Source organism: Pecten maximus, chromosome 3, assembly GCF_902652985.1.
Source record: "Pecten maximus chromosome 3, xPecMax1.1, whole genome shotgun sequence".
Lineage (NCBI taxonomy): Eukaryota > Metazoa > Mollusca > Bivalvia > Pectinida > Pectinidae > Pecten > Pecten maximus.
In genome coordinates this window covers 265220-282701 of record NC_047017.1, presented here as the reverse complement: position 1 = coordinate 282701, position 17482 = coordinate 265220, and the positions used below count along the sequence as shown (strand labels likewise).

General features: G+C 37.7%; 1 protein-coding gene across 1 annotated transcript in view; it reads right to left on the bottom strand.

The window, feature by feature from the left end:
- LOC117322872 (transcriptional repressor protein YY1-like) overlaps nt 1–17482 on the bottom strand; it is a 30929-nt gene continuing 13447 nt past the window's right edge. Inside the window, exons 5-9 of the mRNA XM_033877805.1 lie at nt 15854–16012; nt 10653–10822; nt 5780–5809; nt 2199–2270; nt 1–1433 (exon numbers count right to left, since the gene is read on the bottom strand). Coding sequence (XP_033733696.1) covers nt 2231–2270; nt 5780–5809; nt 10653–10822; nt 15854–16012 — 399 coding nt within the window. The 3' untranslated portion in view covers nt 1–1433; nt 2199–2230. The remainder of the gene's footprint in view (nt 1434–2198; nt 2271–5779; nt 5810–10652; nt 10823–15853; nt 16013–17482) is intronic.

The following is a 17482-nucleotide window of genomic DNA, read 5'->3' as shown; positions in this document are numbered from 1 at the left end:
TTCTCGACTATCACATCGCTTTGGCTTTAATAATTCAAGTACACAAGCATGACAAACTTTCTGTAAACACCTATAGCTAGTAGGCCCCTACAATACTAGATATGATTATTAACAGAAATTTAGCCATGAGTTAAACCATATTCTTCAATCAGTTAAATGATGACACTGACTTTCGTCATCCACAGACAGGGTTCAACAGCAGTAAAATCGAATGCATCAAGTGACCACTATTTTTCCATTTGTGTTTTAAAAAGTCTTTGAAGACCAAAATTAAAATAGAACTATGTACTTGATTGTTTGATCAATATTTCCAAGTTCAAAGTTTGATGTGTCTTATATATCCAAATATTTAAGCACTAAGACACAGAAAAGTAAAATACTGGTACAGGCATACGCATCTAGCAATTCATAATTCGCTGCATATCACTGTTATGCAAAATACTCAAATCCCAATTAAAATATCACAAATACATATTCTTGTTCCTGTGTAATCAAATATTTCCTTGCTTAAAATGTAAGTATGTCTTCAAAATAAATAAAATTTGCTTCCCTACTCTCAATGAAAGATCCTTAAAGCCCACAACATAACCACTATTAACCAGTAATGCACTTTTAAATATCTGTACCAAATGTTTTGCACAAAGTGCAATGTCACACTCCTCGCTCTCTTTCTCTCAAACACCTCTCCCTCTCAAATGTACAAGCTCACTCTCAAATCAATACAATCCTTCTCAATCAACATGATGAAAAATTGACAAAATTGACTCAAATCTTTGATACAATTGAAATCATATATTCAAAGATAAGTATGTGTGTATATATAGTGAGAAAAAGTTTGTGTCCACGTAGAGTGGTTAAATATCGGAAAAAATAAATTATGATGACCAATTTACTAGCTGCTTTCAACCGTTGTCAGGTTCTTCAGGTCAGGTTTATTTATCTTCCATTAACAAGAACACATAGTGTACTTTATTAATACATTAATGAGCTATTATCTGAACGCACATACATTGCGACGCCACATTATTTATGAGATCGTTGAGTTGTCCCTTGAAATTAAACCTTACCTGAAGAGCTCGGCAACAGGTGAAAGCTGCTATAAGTTGGTTATCAAACTTATTTTTCCAAACATATATATATATACACATACACAAGTATACTTTCTGTTCTATAAATAACTGCTATTCTGTTTTTTTCCCATTTTTGTTTTTGTTTTTGCTGCAACAATATGACTGGGTCTGAAATAATGTAGGATGTGTGGTGATATCTAGGATACAGTCATCCTTGTTACACATGGAGGAAAGAATTTGTCCTTTTCTTTATGTTAGGCCTTCAGGAAGGTGAAGGAACACATTTGTTCCTTAGACCAGTCACTCTGATGAAACTACCTTGGAGAAATGTTTCTTTCAGTCCCTCGAGGTCCAATAGGTATTCTGAAAAATGCAGCAAAACACAACTACAATGCAATATGATATCCTTATTTTTGAGAAGAAATGTTGGACTCTTGGTCTATAGTGTGAATTCCCAAAGCAGTTATAATCTGCATTCTATTTTCATATTAGTCGCTAGCCACATTTTCATTAGTCGGTAGATTTCAAACATCCTCATCCGGGTTATTTGTACTAATTTGCCTTTAACTATTCTTTTTATTTGCCCAGCAGACTCTGCTACCAAATCACCATATGATCATTTTCAGTTGTTTATTTGTAAATACTCATCAATATACTCTTCAATGAGCATGAGTTGTCCATTACTTGTCATATTTGTAAAATTGTTGTTAAAAGGTTACAAATATATTCCCCCAATGTTCTTGTTAGTTTTGAACCACAGTTGCCAAAAACCTTTCTAAGAGTTGTCTTAGTCACCAGTCAGTTTTAAGCCAAATGAGATTCCACAAGTAAAAGACCTCAAATGCATATGTATTTGTGTAATAAATGAATACAGCTAAATACTCATTAAATTAGCAATCCTCCCTCAAGAATATTCTAATGATAGTAAAGCTCTGCCTTAAATCTAGGAGAATGAATTTGCCGACATCATAATCAACATGTTATCTTGCCTAAACAATTTAACACTTTACCTAAATATTCATAGGTTCTATTTCAGGAAAAAGCAGTATGATTTAATAGGTCTTATTAACCTGTCTCTTTTAAACAGACCTGACCTGAATACATCATTATTATAATTAGGATACATACTTTTTCCAAATGTCTGTTGAACATGTCACAGTTCACTGCTCCTCAAATGTGTATCCAATAAGCATTGTTTCCCTAGAGGAAAAAAAATGATAACATAGTAAATAGATATCAAGTCTATAACAATGGCCTTACACTGGTTGGTTTAAATGATTTAATTTTTTTTAATAATTAATAATATAGTCCTTTCTTGAAAATATTAAAAAACCATCAGGATAGGCAATAATATTAAGTTGTTTAAGCAGAAAGACTTTTTTGGCCTGTCTAATTGTCAATTTGTTCATTTACAAAAGAGCAAAATCTGTTGGCAAAAACTGTTTGGATTCATATATCATACATATTAACCCTTACCACACTGTACTGTATTACTATGATATATGCATCACCACTCTGCAATTACTTTTTTATATCTTGTCCCAGTGGAAAATGCTATGTAGGAAAGATATTTGTTAGATCCTCCTCTTTACATTGGTGTAAATTTTGATGACATCTAACGTATATCTATGCGTGCAGACAGGTAAAAGAAATTAAAAGGAAGGAAAACAGTGTAAACAAGAGGCCCATGGGCCTAAACAGTCATCTGACTCTTAAAACCCTTTTACTATTGTAGTGTAGTGAAACTGTTGGTTATGGCGGTCATCATGGATTTTGGACTGACCAGAAAAATAACACTTCGTCAGCAATATCTCAAGATCATTGTCGCTAATTTGAGTTGAATGTCACTGGTGAAACTTGAGAAGAAGTTCAAAATAGGTGTTGTTCACAAAAACCATGATTGTGCAATCATATTACGAAATGGTTAGCAAGACGTTGTTAGCTCCCCTTCTTTAACACCCTCACCAATTTCCAGCTCATGATCAATGGCATCGGAAGAACTGGAGAAGAAGCTTAAAATGTGTTCAACTTGGATTTCAGACCGACTCGAAAAATAAAAACATTTAGTCAGGACCATCTCATGATCATTCCAAGTAAGTTTAAGCTCATTCCCACAAGTGGAACTCGAGAAGTTTGAAATGTGAAAACTTTAAGCATGGCGGACTAAGCATGATCATTATTGGTCATCCTGACCCTTTGGGTCAGATGACCTAACAAAAGAATAACTTCTCACAACTTAACTGTTTACTATATCATTAGCAAAGAAAACAAAAGGCCGAGAGGGCCTGAATGATTCACCTAGATAACTAAGTACAATGTGTGAGTGTGTCGCCATGTTTCAACCAATACGATACATTTACAAACACACAACACTATGCATTGACAAGAATGCATTCTTTATTGTACGTAACAACTGTTCAGGTGTTTATCCAGCCTGTGGATGTTGACGGCGAATGGTCAATCAGTAATTAAAACTGTAGCGAAACATGATTGGCACGCTGGTTTATACTGGTTTACAAGTTTACAGGAATATTCAAGTGATGTTAAAGCTTAATATATGATAATGAATAGATATCTTCATCTGGAATATTTTTATGACTGAATATTTTACCGTTTCCACAACCTTGGGTATTCTGCTATAAGGTATAGTCTGTTTCAAAAAACTTCAGAATAACTAATCTTAATAAGGGTGCCCCCACTGTCAATTACCCGCGCCCTGCGCCCTTATTAGGTCAAATACGGTACCTTCACTTGCTCTTAATTTCCTCACTTTCACTTAATTTCCTCACTTGCACTTAATTTATTCGAGCGACATTTAAAACTCTCAATTACGTTTAAATATAATACTGGCGCGAAGAAATTGAAGGTTTGGGGGTTACCACTGTAATAATTTTCACAATTCTTCAGTTTTCTGGAATATGACACATTAATTGATTATGAGACATCAATTGGCATCTATGCAAGCATACGTTAGGGTCTCTCGTGTGTTGTTGTTCAGTGAGGTAGTCACCCACTACTATAAGGAGACCCAGCCTCAAAACGATCCTGATTGCAATATATACACGTGGTGATAAAACAAGCAAACAATCAACCCTAAGTTCATCTTAGCAACAGATGTACTCGCGGTATTCTAATCGATAAATAATTACATATACTATCAAAGATAAAAACAAATGTCATGCATATCATTATGATGTCAAAATCAGGGCTTCTAGGGACCACAGAATCAAATCAAAAATAGATTGTGGGTTTTTCCCGTTTGGGCAGAAGATGTAATAGGAAGGTGAATGCATTCGAGGCTACTGATTGGATATTTAGGTGACTGGTGACGTAACATCCGCCACCTCTCGATAAAATACGACCCTTTTTCAAAACCCTATTGTGGCCGTTCTATGAAAGATATCTAAAAACTAAAGATACCCTTTTCTTCAGAACTATCTCTTCTTGCTATGTTTGGAGTTTCAGATTTTTGGATTGAAACGCTGATTTTTAAGGACCGGTTAAACAGAAGCTACTGGTTGAAGTGACGATTTTGGCATGTTTGACCCAAAATATCTCATAAATACGAATTTCCACAGGGATACCAGATACATCCAGACCTAGATCGAGCCGAGTTTTACTATGGTTCAAAACCCCATCAAAATTGTATGCGTCATTTTTTCCACCCCCAAATCGCTACAATAGCCGGCAAAAATCGCGAATTAGCTCATACTATCATTACGTTCCGTAAGTAACGATAACGAGTTATCGTCCCTTACTACACTTCATTCTTTATTTATACTATAAGATGTTAATTAGGCCTAGCAAACATCTACTTTATGACCCCTAGTAACATATTTTAACTCAGATAGAAAATTGCGGTCGCGTTGTCCGACGAGACATATCTAGTTTTGACATCGACGCCATTACATCAGTCACAGATCATAATCATTAGATTCTTTTCAAATAAACAAATAATAACCTTATTTAATAAAATCCTCACAAAAAACGGCAATGTAGTTTGTTACAACTTGCCTTCAATTCCTGGTGATATTTCTTGCATATTCTAGCGACATACAAATGAATATGAAACTGCGAACGGTCATTGGCTTCGTTACATTCGACATAACCGCCATTTTGCTGATTAGTGATGAGTCAGGTGACAGCTGAAGTTATCTCGTGGAATGCTTGTGCATTTGACTACGTAAATAGGGTTGGTTTTAGGCTTATATGAAATGTTCCTGCATATGAACTCAGGATGAACATATGAGTCTAAGACATGTGGATAGTTTCTCTGTGAATGCATGTAAATTTCCACGATGATCAATCTGATAGTTTTACTTTCCTTTTCAAGGCAGGATCGAGACAGAACTACGTAATCCTACGCCAACAAAATTGCATATACTGACGAGGAAAATGTTTATATTTATACTCTAAAATAGTCTAGAACACTAAATATTCATATTTCATTTTAAATAATTGCAGTAAACACGGTTTACATCAGTTAAATCGTGTCAATAATTGCTATCAAAATTGGAACTATATTAGGCTGCGGATGTATATCATTTGTATGACAGAAACAGGAAGTTGTTAGCCGAAAACATGAGTGTCACTAACAACATTTTCCTACGACTATAACGGCAGATGCCAAAGGCATCCCGACGTTAACAATGTGGTAACATTTTCCAATCTGATTCAAAGTTTGTTCATTGTAAATTTCAAATACTTACTGTGTGGTTGGTAACTGGTATGTCTGGTTCCTTAAAAAAAGAAATGCAAATACTTTCAAAATTCAAATAATATGCTGCCTTTCACTAACATATAAATACAAGAGACCCAGAGGTGCTGTATTGCTCACCTGGTTGGATTTGACCAAAAGTCAGACTATGCTCATGTTCAATTTGTTAATAGCTTTATTTGTTGATGTCAAACAATGCTCAATATGGTTATGGGGAGCATATATCAACTCCTTCATAGATAAAAGCCAGAAAAAAAGTCCTGACTCGCTAGTGGTGTAGAAAGACTGGGATTTTTTTTAACAACACTGTGTTTAATGAAACTAAGTCTCTTGAAGTGAGGAAAGGACTATTTTTGTATCATAATTGTGTTCATCTCTTGATGTCCAACAATGCTATACATGGTTACATGGTGAGGATACAAAAACGTTAAAAAACTTGACCAAGAAAGTAAGTCCCACCCCTCAGGCCCGAAATTTATGGGGTTAGCCCCACAATTTGTTCAATTTTGAATCTCCACCCTATAATTATGCTACCAGACATAATTCCAATCAGTGGTTATGAAGAAGAAACGAATTGTTGAAGGACCGATGCCGCACACCACAGTATGACATCAGCTTACCATGGCCCTTCTGACCAGTTGAGCTTACTAGAGGCCCATGGACCTTGACAGTCACCTGTGTCTCGAAATATTTCAGTTAATTTAATGGACACTTTTTGGCCCCACCCATCAGTCCAAGGGGTCAGTCAGGGCCAATATGTGCATGCCATTAAGCTGTCATCCCATGCTGATAATGTTAACAAAGTTGGAATGAATTCAAATAGATATCCAACAAATGATAATAAAAAAATCCAACAAATAATTCAGTGGTTTTGGAGAAGAAGTCAAAAATGTAAATTGTTTACAGACCCACGACAGACTAAGGGCAATTAGAATAGGTCGCTTGAGATAAACCAAAATCCTTTCAGTGGGCACATCGCCACGTTGTACGGATCATTCCCATAAAATTGTTGAATACTAAGCGAATGCATAGCCATGTCTACGGAGGGTTCACTTTTTATATAGGGGCATAACTCTTCCAAAAAGCAGGGAGCAGGGGACACATGTCAACATTGTACTGGTCATTCTAAAAACTTTATTGAAACGATCCATTGAAAACTGAGCAAATGCATAGCCAGACAAAATTCGTCTACAGATGGATGGACAACCTGATTCCAGCAGAACAGCCCCCCCCCCCATTTCACATTGCGCTGAAGGGTTATACTGGAATCAGCTTGTCAGTCCGTCCGTAGACAAACAAAAAACGCTTTGAATTGAAATTTTTGGATAATTTAGAATTTGGCAGGAAAACATTTTTCGAAGTGCCATATCTACATTTTTGCAGATTTGATCTTGAAACGTTGCATACACCTTCATAAGAGCAGTTTCTTTAAAATGTGACCGAAATGACCCATTTTGATAGAATTTTGAACTTTCTTCTTTTTTCATTATTTTACCGCTTTAAACGAAAAGCATAACATTTGTAGCCAATCATGTGCCAAAAATCAAGCCTTCATGATAAGGGAGCAGAAACCTTTTATGTGCAATTTTTTAATTCAAAGCTGATAGTACAAGTTAAAAAGCATCCAACGGGGATTAAAACAAGAGGCCCAGGGGCCTTAACGGTCATCTGACTCTAAATTAAAACCCTTATATTATTGTAGTATGCATTCTCTGTAGCAAGTATATAGTGGCACTGTTGGCCATGGTGGCCATCTTGGATTTCTGACTGACCCAATAAATAATAACACTTGGTCTGGACCATCTAAGGATAATTTCTGGTAAGTTACAGCTGAATCCCACCGGTGGAATTTGAGAAGAAGTTTGAAATAGGTGTTGTTCAGGAAAACCATGATTGCGTAATCATGTTACAAAATGGCCGCCATTGCTGCCATGTCAAAGTTTTTACGAGGCCGAAAAATTAACAACACTTTGTTGGCCCTCCTTCCTTAACATCCTCACCAATTTCCACCTCAATGGCACCAGTGGAACTGGAGAAGAAGTTTAAATGTGTTTTTCAAGATGGCGGCTATGGAGGCCATCTTGGATTTCGGACCGACCCGAAAAATAACAACACTTGGTCGGGATCATATCAGAATCATTACAGGCAAGTTTCAGCTCAATAGCATTGGTGAATTTTGAGAAGAAGTTTAAAATGTGTTTTTCAAGATGGCGGCTATGGCGGCCATCTTGGATTTCGGACCGACCCGAAAAATAACAACACTTGGTCGGGATCATCTCAGGATCATTTCAGGCAAGTTTCAGCCCAACAGCTCTGGTGGAACTTGAGAGGAAGTTTAAAATGTGTTTTCAAAATGGCGGCTATGGCGGCCATCTTGGATTTCGGACTGACCCGAAAAATAACAACACTTGGTCAGGACCATCCCAGCATCATTTCAGGCAAGTTGCAGCTCAATCCCACTGATGGAATTTGAGAAGAAGTTTTAAATAGGTGTTGTTTAGAAGAACCATGATTGCGCAATCACTTTACAAAATGGCCGCCGTGGCTGCCATGTCAAAGTTTTTACGGGGTCGAAAAATAACAACACTTTGTTGGCTTTCCTTCCTTAACATCCTCACCAATTTCCAGCTCAATGGCACCAGTGGAACTGGAGAAGAAGTTTAAAATGTGTTTTTCAACATGGTTGCCATGGCGGCCATCTTGGATTTCTGACCGACCCGAAAAATAACAACACTTGGTCAGGACCATCCCAGCATCATTTCAGGCAAGTTGCAGCTCAATCCCATTGATGGAATTTGAGAAGAAGTTTTAAATAGGTGTTGTTTAAAAGAACCATGATTGCGCAATCACTTTTCAAAATGGCCGCCATGGCTGCCATGTCAAAGTTTTTACGGGGTCGCAAAATAACAACACTTTGTTGGCTCTCCTTCCTTAACATCCTCACCAATTTCCAGCTCAATGGCACCAGTGGAACGGGAGAAGAAGTTTAAAATGTGTTTTTCAAGATGGTTGCCATGGCGGCCATCTTGGATTTCTGACCGACCCGAAAAATAACAACACTTCCTCAGGACCATCTCAGGATCATTTCTGGTAAGTAAGAGCTGAATCCCACTTGTGGAATTTGAGAAGAAGTTTTAAATAGGTGTTGTTTAGAAGAACCATGATTGCGCAATCATTTTACAAAATGGCCGCCATGGCTGCCATGTCGAAGTTTTTACGGGGCCAAAAAATAACAACACTTTGTTGGCTCTCCTTCCTTAACATCCTCACTAATTTCCAGGTCAATGGCACCAGTGGAACTGGAGAAGAAGTTTAAAATGTGTTTTTCAAGATGGTTGCCATGGCGGCCATCTTGGATTTCTGACCGACCTGAAAAATAACAACACTTCCTCAGGACCATCCCAGGATACTTTCAGGCAAGTTTCAGCTCAATCTCACCAGTGGAACTTGAGAAGAAGTTTCAAATGTGTTTTCAAAATGGCGGCTGTGGCGGCCATCTTGGATTTCAGACTGACCCGAAAAATAACAACACTTGGTCAGGACCATCCCAGCATCATTTCAGGCAAGTTTCAACTCAATCCCACTGATGGAACTTGAGAAGAAGTTTGAAATGTGAAAAGTTTACGCACGGCGCACGGCGGACGGCGCACGGCGACGGACGAAGCATGATGACTATAGGTCATCCTGACCCTTCGGGTCAGATGACCTAAAAATAATAATACATGTACAGATTTCCAAAAATCGTTTCCGAGACATCCCACAGTTCATATCTAGGGACTCAGCACTCAGAACTCCCGGGGGTCATCCCCACCATTTTAACTATTTAGAATCCCCTCACCATAGGGGTGCTACCAGGCAAATTTGAATGATATCCATTACTTAGTTTCAGAGAAGAAGCTCTATATGGCTAAATTGACCCCTTTTGGCCCTGCCCCTCAGAGCCCCTTGGGTCAGTGACACCATTTGAACAATTTGGAATCCCCACAATATAGGGATGCTACCAGGCAAATTTGAACGATATCCATTGCTCAGTTTCAGAGAAGAAGTTGTTTATGTCAATTTAGCCAAATTGACCCCTTTTAGCCCCGCCCCTCAGTCCCCGCGGGGTCAGCCCCACCATTTGTACAATCTTGAGGGATGCTTTTGACCAAATTTGGTCAAATTCCGATCTGTGGTTACGAAGAAGAAATCAATTGTTGACGGACAGATCGGACCAGGTGAGCTAATAAATTAAATATGGTCACTCTTAAAAAAATCATTTTTATTTGGAAAAAAAAAAAGAAAAGATTTTCATTATGTTAAAATATCTTCCTTTTTTTTCTCTCATAGAAAAGATTGTTTTAACCAGAAAAAAATAATTGCTATAACAACATATTTTTTTTCATTTTAGTTACATATTTTTCCATTGTGGATTAGACATTCAAAAGTGTAGGATTGGCTTACTTTGAAAATGAGCCTCATTAAAAATTCTAAATTGTACCTCTTTATACAGACAAATCTCATTGAGCCTAAGTGAGAGAAAATGTGAAAAATAGTGGGGTCGACTTTTCCCTAGTTAAATACATATAGCATAAGCATCCAGTTTTTAACATTATTTTCATGTAAAATATTCCTAATTCGATCAATTTGATTTTCCAAAATATCCAGGAACAATACTGTTGTAGTATTTGAATATCAATAGCCATAAGAATTAGATCGCTAAATCCCTTTTCTTGTGCAAGCAATCAATCAATCAATCAGTTGTGATCTTTATGATCTCTACGAGAAATACTCATTATACCACTGGAATATGGAGTAATTAAGAATAGTATGAGTTTGAAAGATTTCAACAAGTTCATGTAAAACATTGGTACATGTGTACATACTTTGCTTTTGCATGTGTCAAGATGTGAGACTTCAAATTTGTGGATTGTGCAAATTTCTTGTTGCAACCGTCGAATGGACACACATAGGGTCGATCGCCTGTGTGAATGCGAACATGCGTTCTTAAATTGAAATCCAAAGAAAATCTTTTTCCACAGCCCTCAAATGTACACTAAAAGAAAAAAGATATATCACATTTATAAGCATGACTGAAAGGATTCAAATTGGAATGAATTTAATCTTCAAATACAATTAACTGATTTTGGTTATTTGAAAACCAAGACAGGAGGCCCATTTATTTTAGCCAATTTTACTCACTTGACCCACCTATCAGCCCCTTGGAAATCAGTCAGGGCCAATTTGTGCATAGCATCAACTATCATCCCATACTAATAATTCTAATCAAGCTTGAATTATTCCAAATGAAAATTCAACAAATGATGCTGAACAAGGGCCCCATTGGCCTGAATCACTCACCTGCTATCAAGTGAACCTTTTTATACATAAACATAATTAAGAACAAGTGTATCAGAGACCAGATATAAGATCTTGGGGTCTCACAGTTATTTGAAAAGGTGTCTTTTGAATATTTTGGCCAATTTAACCCTTTCAAACATAAATTATGGTCAGGTCATTTGAACAAACTTCCAAGCCTTCACACAAGCATGATACAAGCCAATATCAGGTATCTGGACTGTTTGTTTGTTTGTTTGAGTTTAACGGCCCATCGACAACTATGGTCATTTAGGGCCAGTCGGTTTCGCTATTTCTAAGATGGAGCAGTCACTTCATAAAATAAAGGTGGACAGATAAAACAGAGATTTGTTTATTTAAAAAGATGATCAACAAGCAAAATGCATTTAAAAGGTATCAAGGAATAAAACTAAGATTCAGTAAAATTCATGTTAAAAGTGATAACGAATGATGAAAATTCAAACTATGATGAATGGTTTGGAACGATAAGAACGGATGAGGTATTGTTGAATGACCTTTTGGTTATTAAAACAAGAGGCCAAATGGGCCTGTATCGCTCACCTGACTCTACAGCACCATTGAAGTTAATCTTGGTGATTTCTGCAGATACTATGCTATTTACCACTTCATTCAAATATCAGAGTAGGTTAGGTTTATTCATGTCAATAAATTTTCCAGTCCTTCATTCCAGCACACTATTGGCCTAATATCAGGTCTATTGAGAAATCATTGTTGAACGATTTTAGCCTATTTGACCCATGTGACCTTTAATGTAGGTCAAGGTTATCCATTTGAACAAACTTTGGAGCACTTCAACCTAGCATGCTACAGGCCCAACATCACATCCCTTGGCCTCTTGGTTGTTGAGAAGAAGTCATTGAAGCCCATTCAACCCCTGTGACCTTGAATGAAGGTAAAGGTCATTTATTTCAACAGCCTTTGTAGCCCTTTACCCCAGCATGCTATAGACCTAATATTAAGAAGAAGTCTTTTATAGGAACAAGAGGCCCATGGGCCTTAACGGTCATCTGACAAACACTTACACTCACAGCAGGGACACACACCCCAATCCAGCATTATTACCATAAATTATTTATCGCAGCCAGTTATGTTTTAGATCAAATTTGGTTTTTATCCATTTAGCTTGTCCAGGAAGAGCAGCATCATAAAGCAAAATTTTAGCCAAGTTCCCATTTTTGGGGCATGCCCCTCTGTCCCAATGGGTCAGACAAGACTCATTTATATCAATTAGGATTGCCTTTCCCCAATGATGTTTCATACTAAATATGGTTGTAATCAATTCAGGCATTAAGGAGGAATTGCATTTTTAAGAAATGTTTAACCTAAGCGCTCCTTTTGCCCCATCTTTTTTTCTCCAGGGGTCAAACCTGTCTCATTAAAAAATATGATTGCCGTCACCTTATGTTTCACATCAAATTTGGTTGTAATCCACCAAAAGGTTAGGGAGGATTAGGATTTAACAGCAAATATTCACCAAAGTTCCCCTTTTGGGGCCCTGCCCCTCAGGCCCCAGGGGTCACACTAGCCTCGTTTATATAAAATATGACCATCCTTCCCAAAGGATGTTTCACACCATATTTCGTATTAATCCACCCAACGGTTAGAGAGAAGTAGGATTTATAGCAAAAATTCACCAAAGTTCCCCTTTTGGGGCCCCGCCCCTCTGGCCCTAGGGGTCAAACCAGCCTCATTTATATAAAATATGATTGTCCTCCTCCAATGATGTTTCACACCAAATTTGGTAATAATTCACTATGGGTGTTAGGAGGAGTAGGATTTTACAGCAAAATTTCATCAAAGTTCCCCTTTTGGGGCCCCGCCCCTCTGGCCCCAGGGGCCACACCAGCCTCATTTATATAAAATATGACCACCCTCCACCAATGATGTTTCACACAATATCTGGTTGAAATCTACCAAAGGGTTAAGGACGAGTAGGATTTTATAGCAAAATTTCATCAAAGTTCCCTTTTTTGGGCCCGTCACTCTGGCCCCAGGGCTCACACCAGCCTCATTTATATAAAATATGACCACCCTCCCCCAATGATGTTTCACAACATATCTGGTTGAAATCTACTAAAGGGTTAAGGAGGAGTAGGATTTTATAGCAAAATTTCATCAAAGTTCCCCATTTGGGGCCCCACCCCTCAGGCCCCAGGGGTCACACTAGCCTCATTTATATAAAATATGACCGCCCTCCCCAAATGATGTTTCACAACATATCTGGTTGAAATCCACTAAAGGGTTAAGGAGGAGTAGGATTTTATAGCAAAATTTCATCAAAGTTCCCCATTTGGGGCCCCGCCCCTCAGGCCCTAGTGGTCACACCAGCCTCATTTATATAAAATATGACCGCCCTCCCCAAATGATGTTTCACAACATATCTGGTTGAAATCCACTAAAGGGTTAAGGAGGAGTAGGATTTTATAGCAAAATTTCATCAAAGTTCCCCTTTTGGGGCCCCGCCCCTCAGGCCCCAGGGGTCACACCAACTTCATTTATATAAAATATGACCGCCCTCCCCCAATGATGTTCCACACCAAATTTAGTTGTACTCCACCTAAGGGTAAAGGAGGAGTAGGATTTTATAGCAATATTCACCTAAGTTCCCTTTTTGGGGCCCCGCCCTTCTGGCCCCAGGGGTCAGACCAGCCTCATTTATATAAAGTATGATTGCCCTCCCCCAATGATGCTTCAAACCAAATTTGGAAGTAATCCACCCCAGCGTTAAGGAGGAGTAGCGTTTTGAAAGAAAAAGTTTACGGACGGCGCACGACGACGGACGAAGCACGATGACTATAGGTCATCCTGACCCTTTGGGTCAGATGACCTAAAAAGTTGATGCCAGCTCCTTTGGGCAGATTTTATCCTATTTGATCCCCTTGGTTTTGAAATTAGGTCAAGGTCATTCATTTGAACAAACTTGGTAGAGCTTAATCCAAGGAAGCTACATGCAAAATATCAGTACCCTCGCCCTTCTGGTTATTAAGAAGAAGACGTTTGAATTAAAAGTTTATGGAAGACGCCTTAACGGTCATCTCTAGATCTTTCACCTATGAAGATTATTTGAATCTATCATCATTGGATCTTGAAAAGATTTTTTTTTTAATTTCCATCAATTTGACCTTTTTAGTAGAGTTCAAAGTGACTTTTCCTCCCAGAAGCCTCTGTACCTCCTACCTCGAAAAGGCCAATTAAACAAGAAGCCCATGGGCCTTAACGGTCCCCAGAGTCACGATAGTGAAAAATGTGATTTCCCTATATAAACTATTGTCAAGTTATCCCTCCCCAAAGGCAAATGTGAGACTCTTGGGTCATGAAATTTACAATTTTTCATGAAGCACCCAAGACCCTTCAATCTATGAAGAGTATTTCTTTCTACTATTTTGGGGTCTTCCATATTTCATTGAATTTGGTTCAGCGGTTTTGGAGAATTGTCAAAAATGTAAATAGTTTACAGATACTCGACAACGACAAAAGGCTATTAGAATAGGACACCTTAGATGACCTAAAAAGTAAGCACACAGCGCACAATGACAGATGAAACACACCACGGCTATAGATTATTGAAGATCTAAAACATAGAAAAATGTTTGGATCTGAGGGCATAAAATAAGAAATTTAATATTGGATTTTAGAGTTAGACAGCTACATTTGTATCAGATGAAACGTCTTAATCTTGTTATTCCTATTCTATATATATATTTAAGAAAACATATAACATATTTATCTGCTTAAAACTTTCCAATAGCGAAGTATAGTCCTTTCCCTGACCTAATTTCTTTCATGTTTGTGGAAGATTATTTTAAGATGTTAATTAGGCTTAACAAACATCTATTTTATGACCTCTAGTAACATCGAAAATGAAAATATTTTACCTCTGATAGCAAACTGCGGTCGCGCTGTCGATCACACTGTCCAACAAGACATTAGGCCTACAGTTTTGACAAACAAGACGCCAGTATGTATCGTTCGATTCTTTTCAAATAAGCAAATAATAATCTTATTCAATAAAAAATCCTCATGAAAAATGTCAATGTAGTTTGTTACAACTTGCCTTCAACTCCTGTTGATATTTCTTGCGTATTCTAGCGACATACAAATAAATGCGAGACTGCGAACGGTCGCTGGTTTAGTTACATTAGACAAAACTGCCATTTCGGCTAATAAGTGATGATCACGTGACAGCTGAAGTTTGGCTGCAAACCTATTTAATTGTAAACTTTTGACTACGTAAATACAGTTGGTTTTAGGCTTATAGGAAATGTTCCTACATATGAATTCGGGATGAACATATGAATCAAAGACATTTGGATAGTTTCTCTGTGGACGCATGTAAATTTCCACAAGGATAAAACTGATTTTTTTTACTTTCATTTTCAAGGCAGGATGGAGACAAAACGACTTATCCTACGCCAACAAAATTGCATATATAATCTAATATGGTCTAGAACACCAAACATTCGCATTTCATTTTAAATAATTGCAGTAAACACTGGAACAATCGGTTAAATTGTGTCAATAATTGCTGTTAAAATAGGAACTATATTAGGCAGCGGATGGATATCATTTGTATTACAGAAAAGAGACGATAGCCAGAAACAAAAGTGTGATTAACAAAATTTACCCACCATAACTATAACGGCAGGTGCCAAAGGCATCCTGACATTAAAAAGAGTAGCAACTATATACCTTTACCAGTTAATCTTACCTGAAAAGGCTTTTCTCCAGTATGGACCAACTGATGTCGCTTTAATTTTGAGCTTTCTACGAATGCCTTTCCACACTCAGCACAAACATGAACTCTAGGACCATGGGTATGTAGGTGTTTTCTCATTGCTGAATTGTCCCGAAACATTTTATTACAACCCTGAAATTAACAAAATGTTTTCTTGTTTTCAATCTTTGAAAGATACAAATGTTATTATAAACAATAAATCCATACATTGAAACAAATTTTCAACTTACTTAATTGATGGTACAATCAAAATATTTTCTTACAATGTGCTAAAGCATTCCAAGTGCCAAGGCCACTCATAGTTGGTGCACACATGGAATAAAGGACAGAAGCAAGTAGTATATAAATACAAGAGATCCCAGAGGGATCTTAGCGCCCACCATTGAATGATCTTTATAGGTTCTATGTCAAATTGATCTTATCTCTTCTTTTCCCTTCATTTTACTAATCTGAGCAAATTGAGAAATATCCCTCCAGTACTTTTCAAACAAGGGAATCCTAGCTATATAAGAAATTTGAGATTTAGTGATAAAGGCTGTTTGTTTGCAAGGTTGTTTTCAGGACAGACTGGTCCCAAAATGCAATACAAGGGACCAAGGGGAACCTACATATGAAATTTGAGAAAGATTCCTTCGGTACTTTATGAGAAATAGCGATAACAAACTTCAATTGTCAAAATCGAAGATGGCTGCCTGTTGGCCATGTTGTTTTCTAACTGGTCCAAAAATGAAATACGCTTAGCTTCGGTACAAAGCCAACCTACAAATGAAATTTGAGAAAGATCCCTTCAGTACTTTCTGAGAAATAGCGATAACAAACTTCAATTGTCAAAATCCAAGATGGCTGCCTGTCGGCCATCTTGTTTTCCGATTGGTCTCAAAACGCAATATGCACAACTAGGAATCAAGGGGGAACCTACATATGAAATTTGAGAAAGATCCCTTCAGCACTTTCTGAGAAATAGCGATAACAAGAATTGTTTACGGACGGACGGACAGAGGACCATGGACGCAGGGCGATTTGAATAGCCCACCATCTGATGATGGTTGGCTAATAAAAGAAACCCATGGGTCTTAACCCTTTATAGCCGCCCACTGCTCTGACTGCTGGTTCAGTATGCCTTATCAGCTACTGAGGCTGGTTGCTAGGCTGGATACTGGGGCCCCAAGATGGCTTATGCATATTTTTCATCCATGCATACATGCATTAGTAAAACATGCACAGTTTCTATATTTATTCATGGATTTTGATCTTGTTTGAAATGTACTCACCTACAAACAAGAGGCCCAAGGGCCTATCGGTCATATGACTCTAAAGACCCCACATACTATTGTAGTATACATACTCAGTAGCAAGTATAGTGGCACTGTTGGCCATTGCGGCCAACAGAAAATAAACAACACTAAGTAAGAACCATCTCAGGATCATTTTAGGTAAGTCAGAGCTGAATCCCACTGGTGGAACTTGAGAAGCAGCTTGAAATAGGTGTTGTTCAGGAAAACCATGATTGCGCAATCATATTACAAAATGTCAAAGTTTTTACGAGGCCGAAAAATAACACTTTGTTGGCTCCCCTTCCTTAACATCCTCACCAATTTCCAG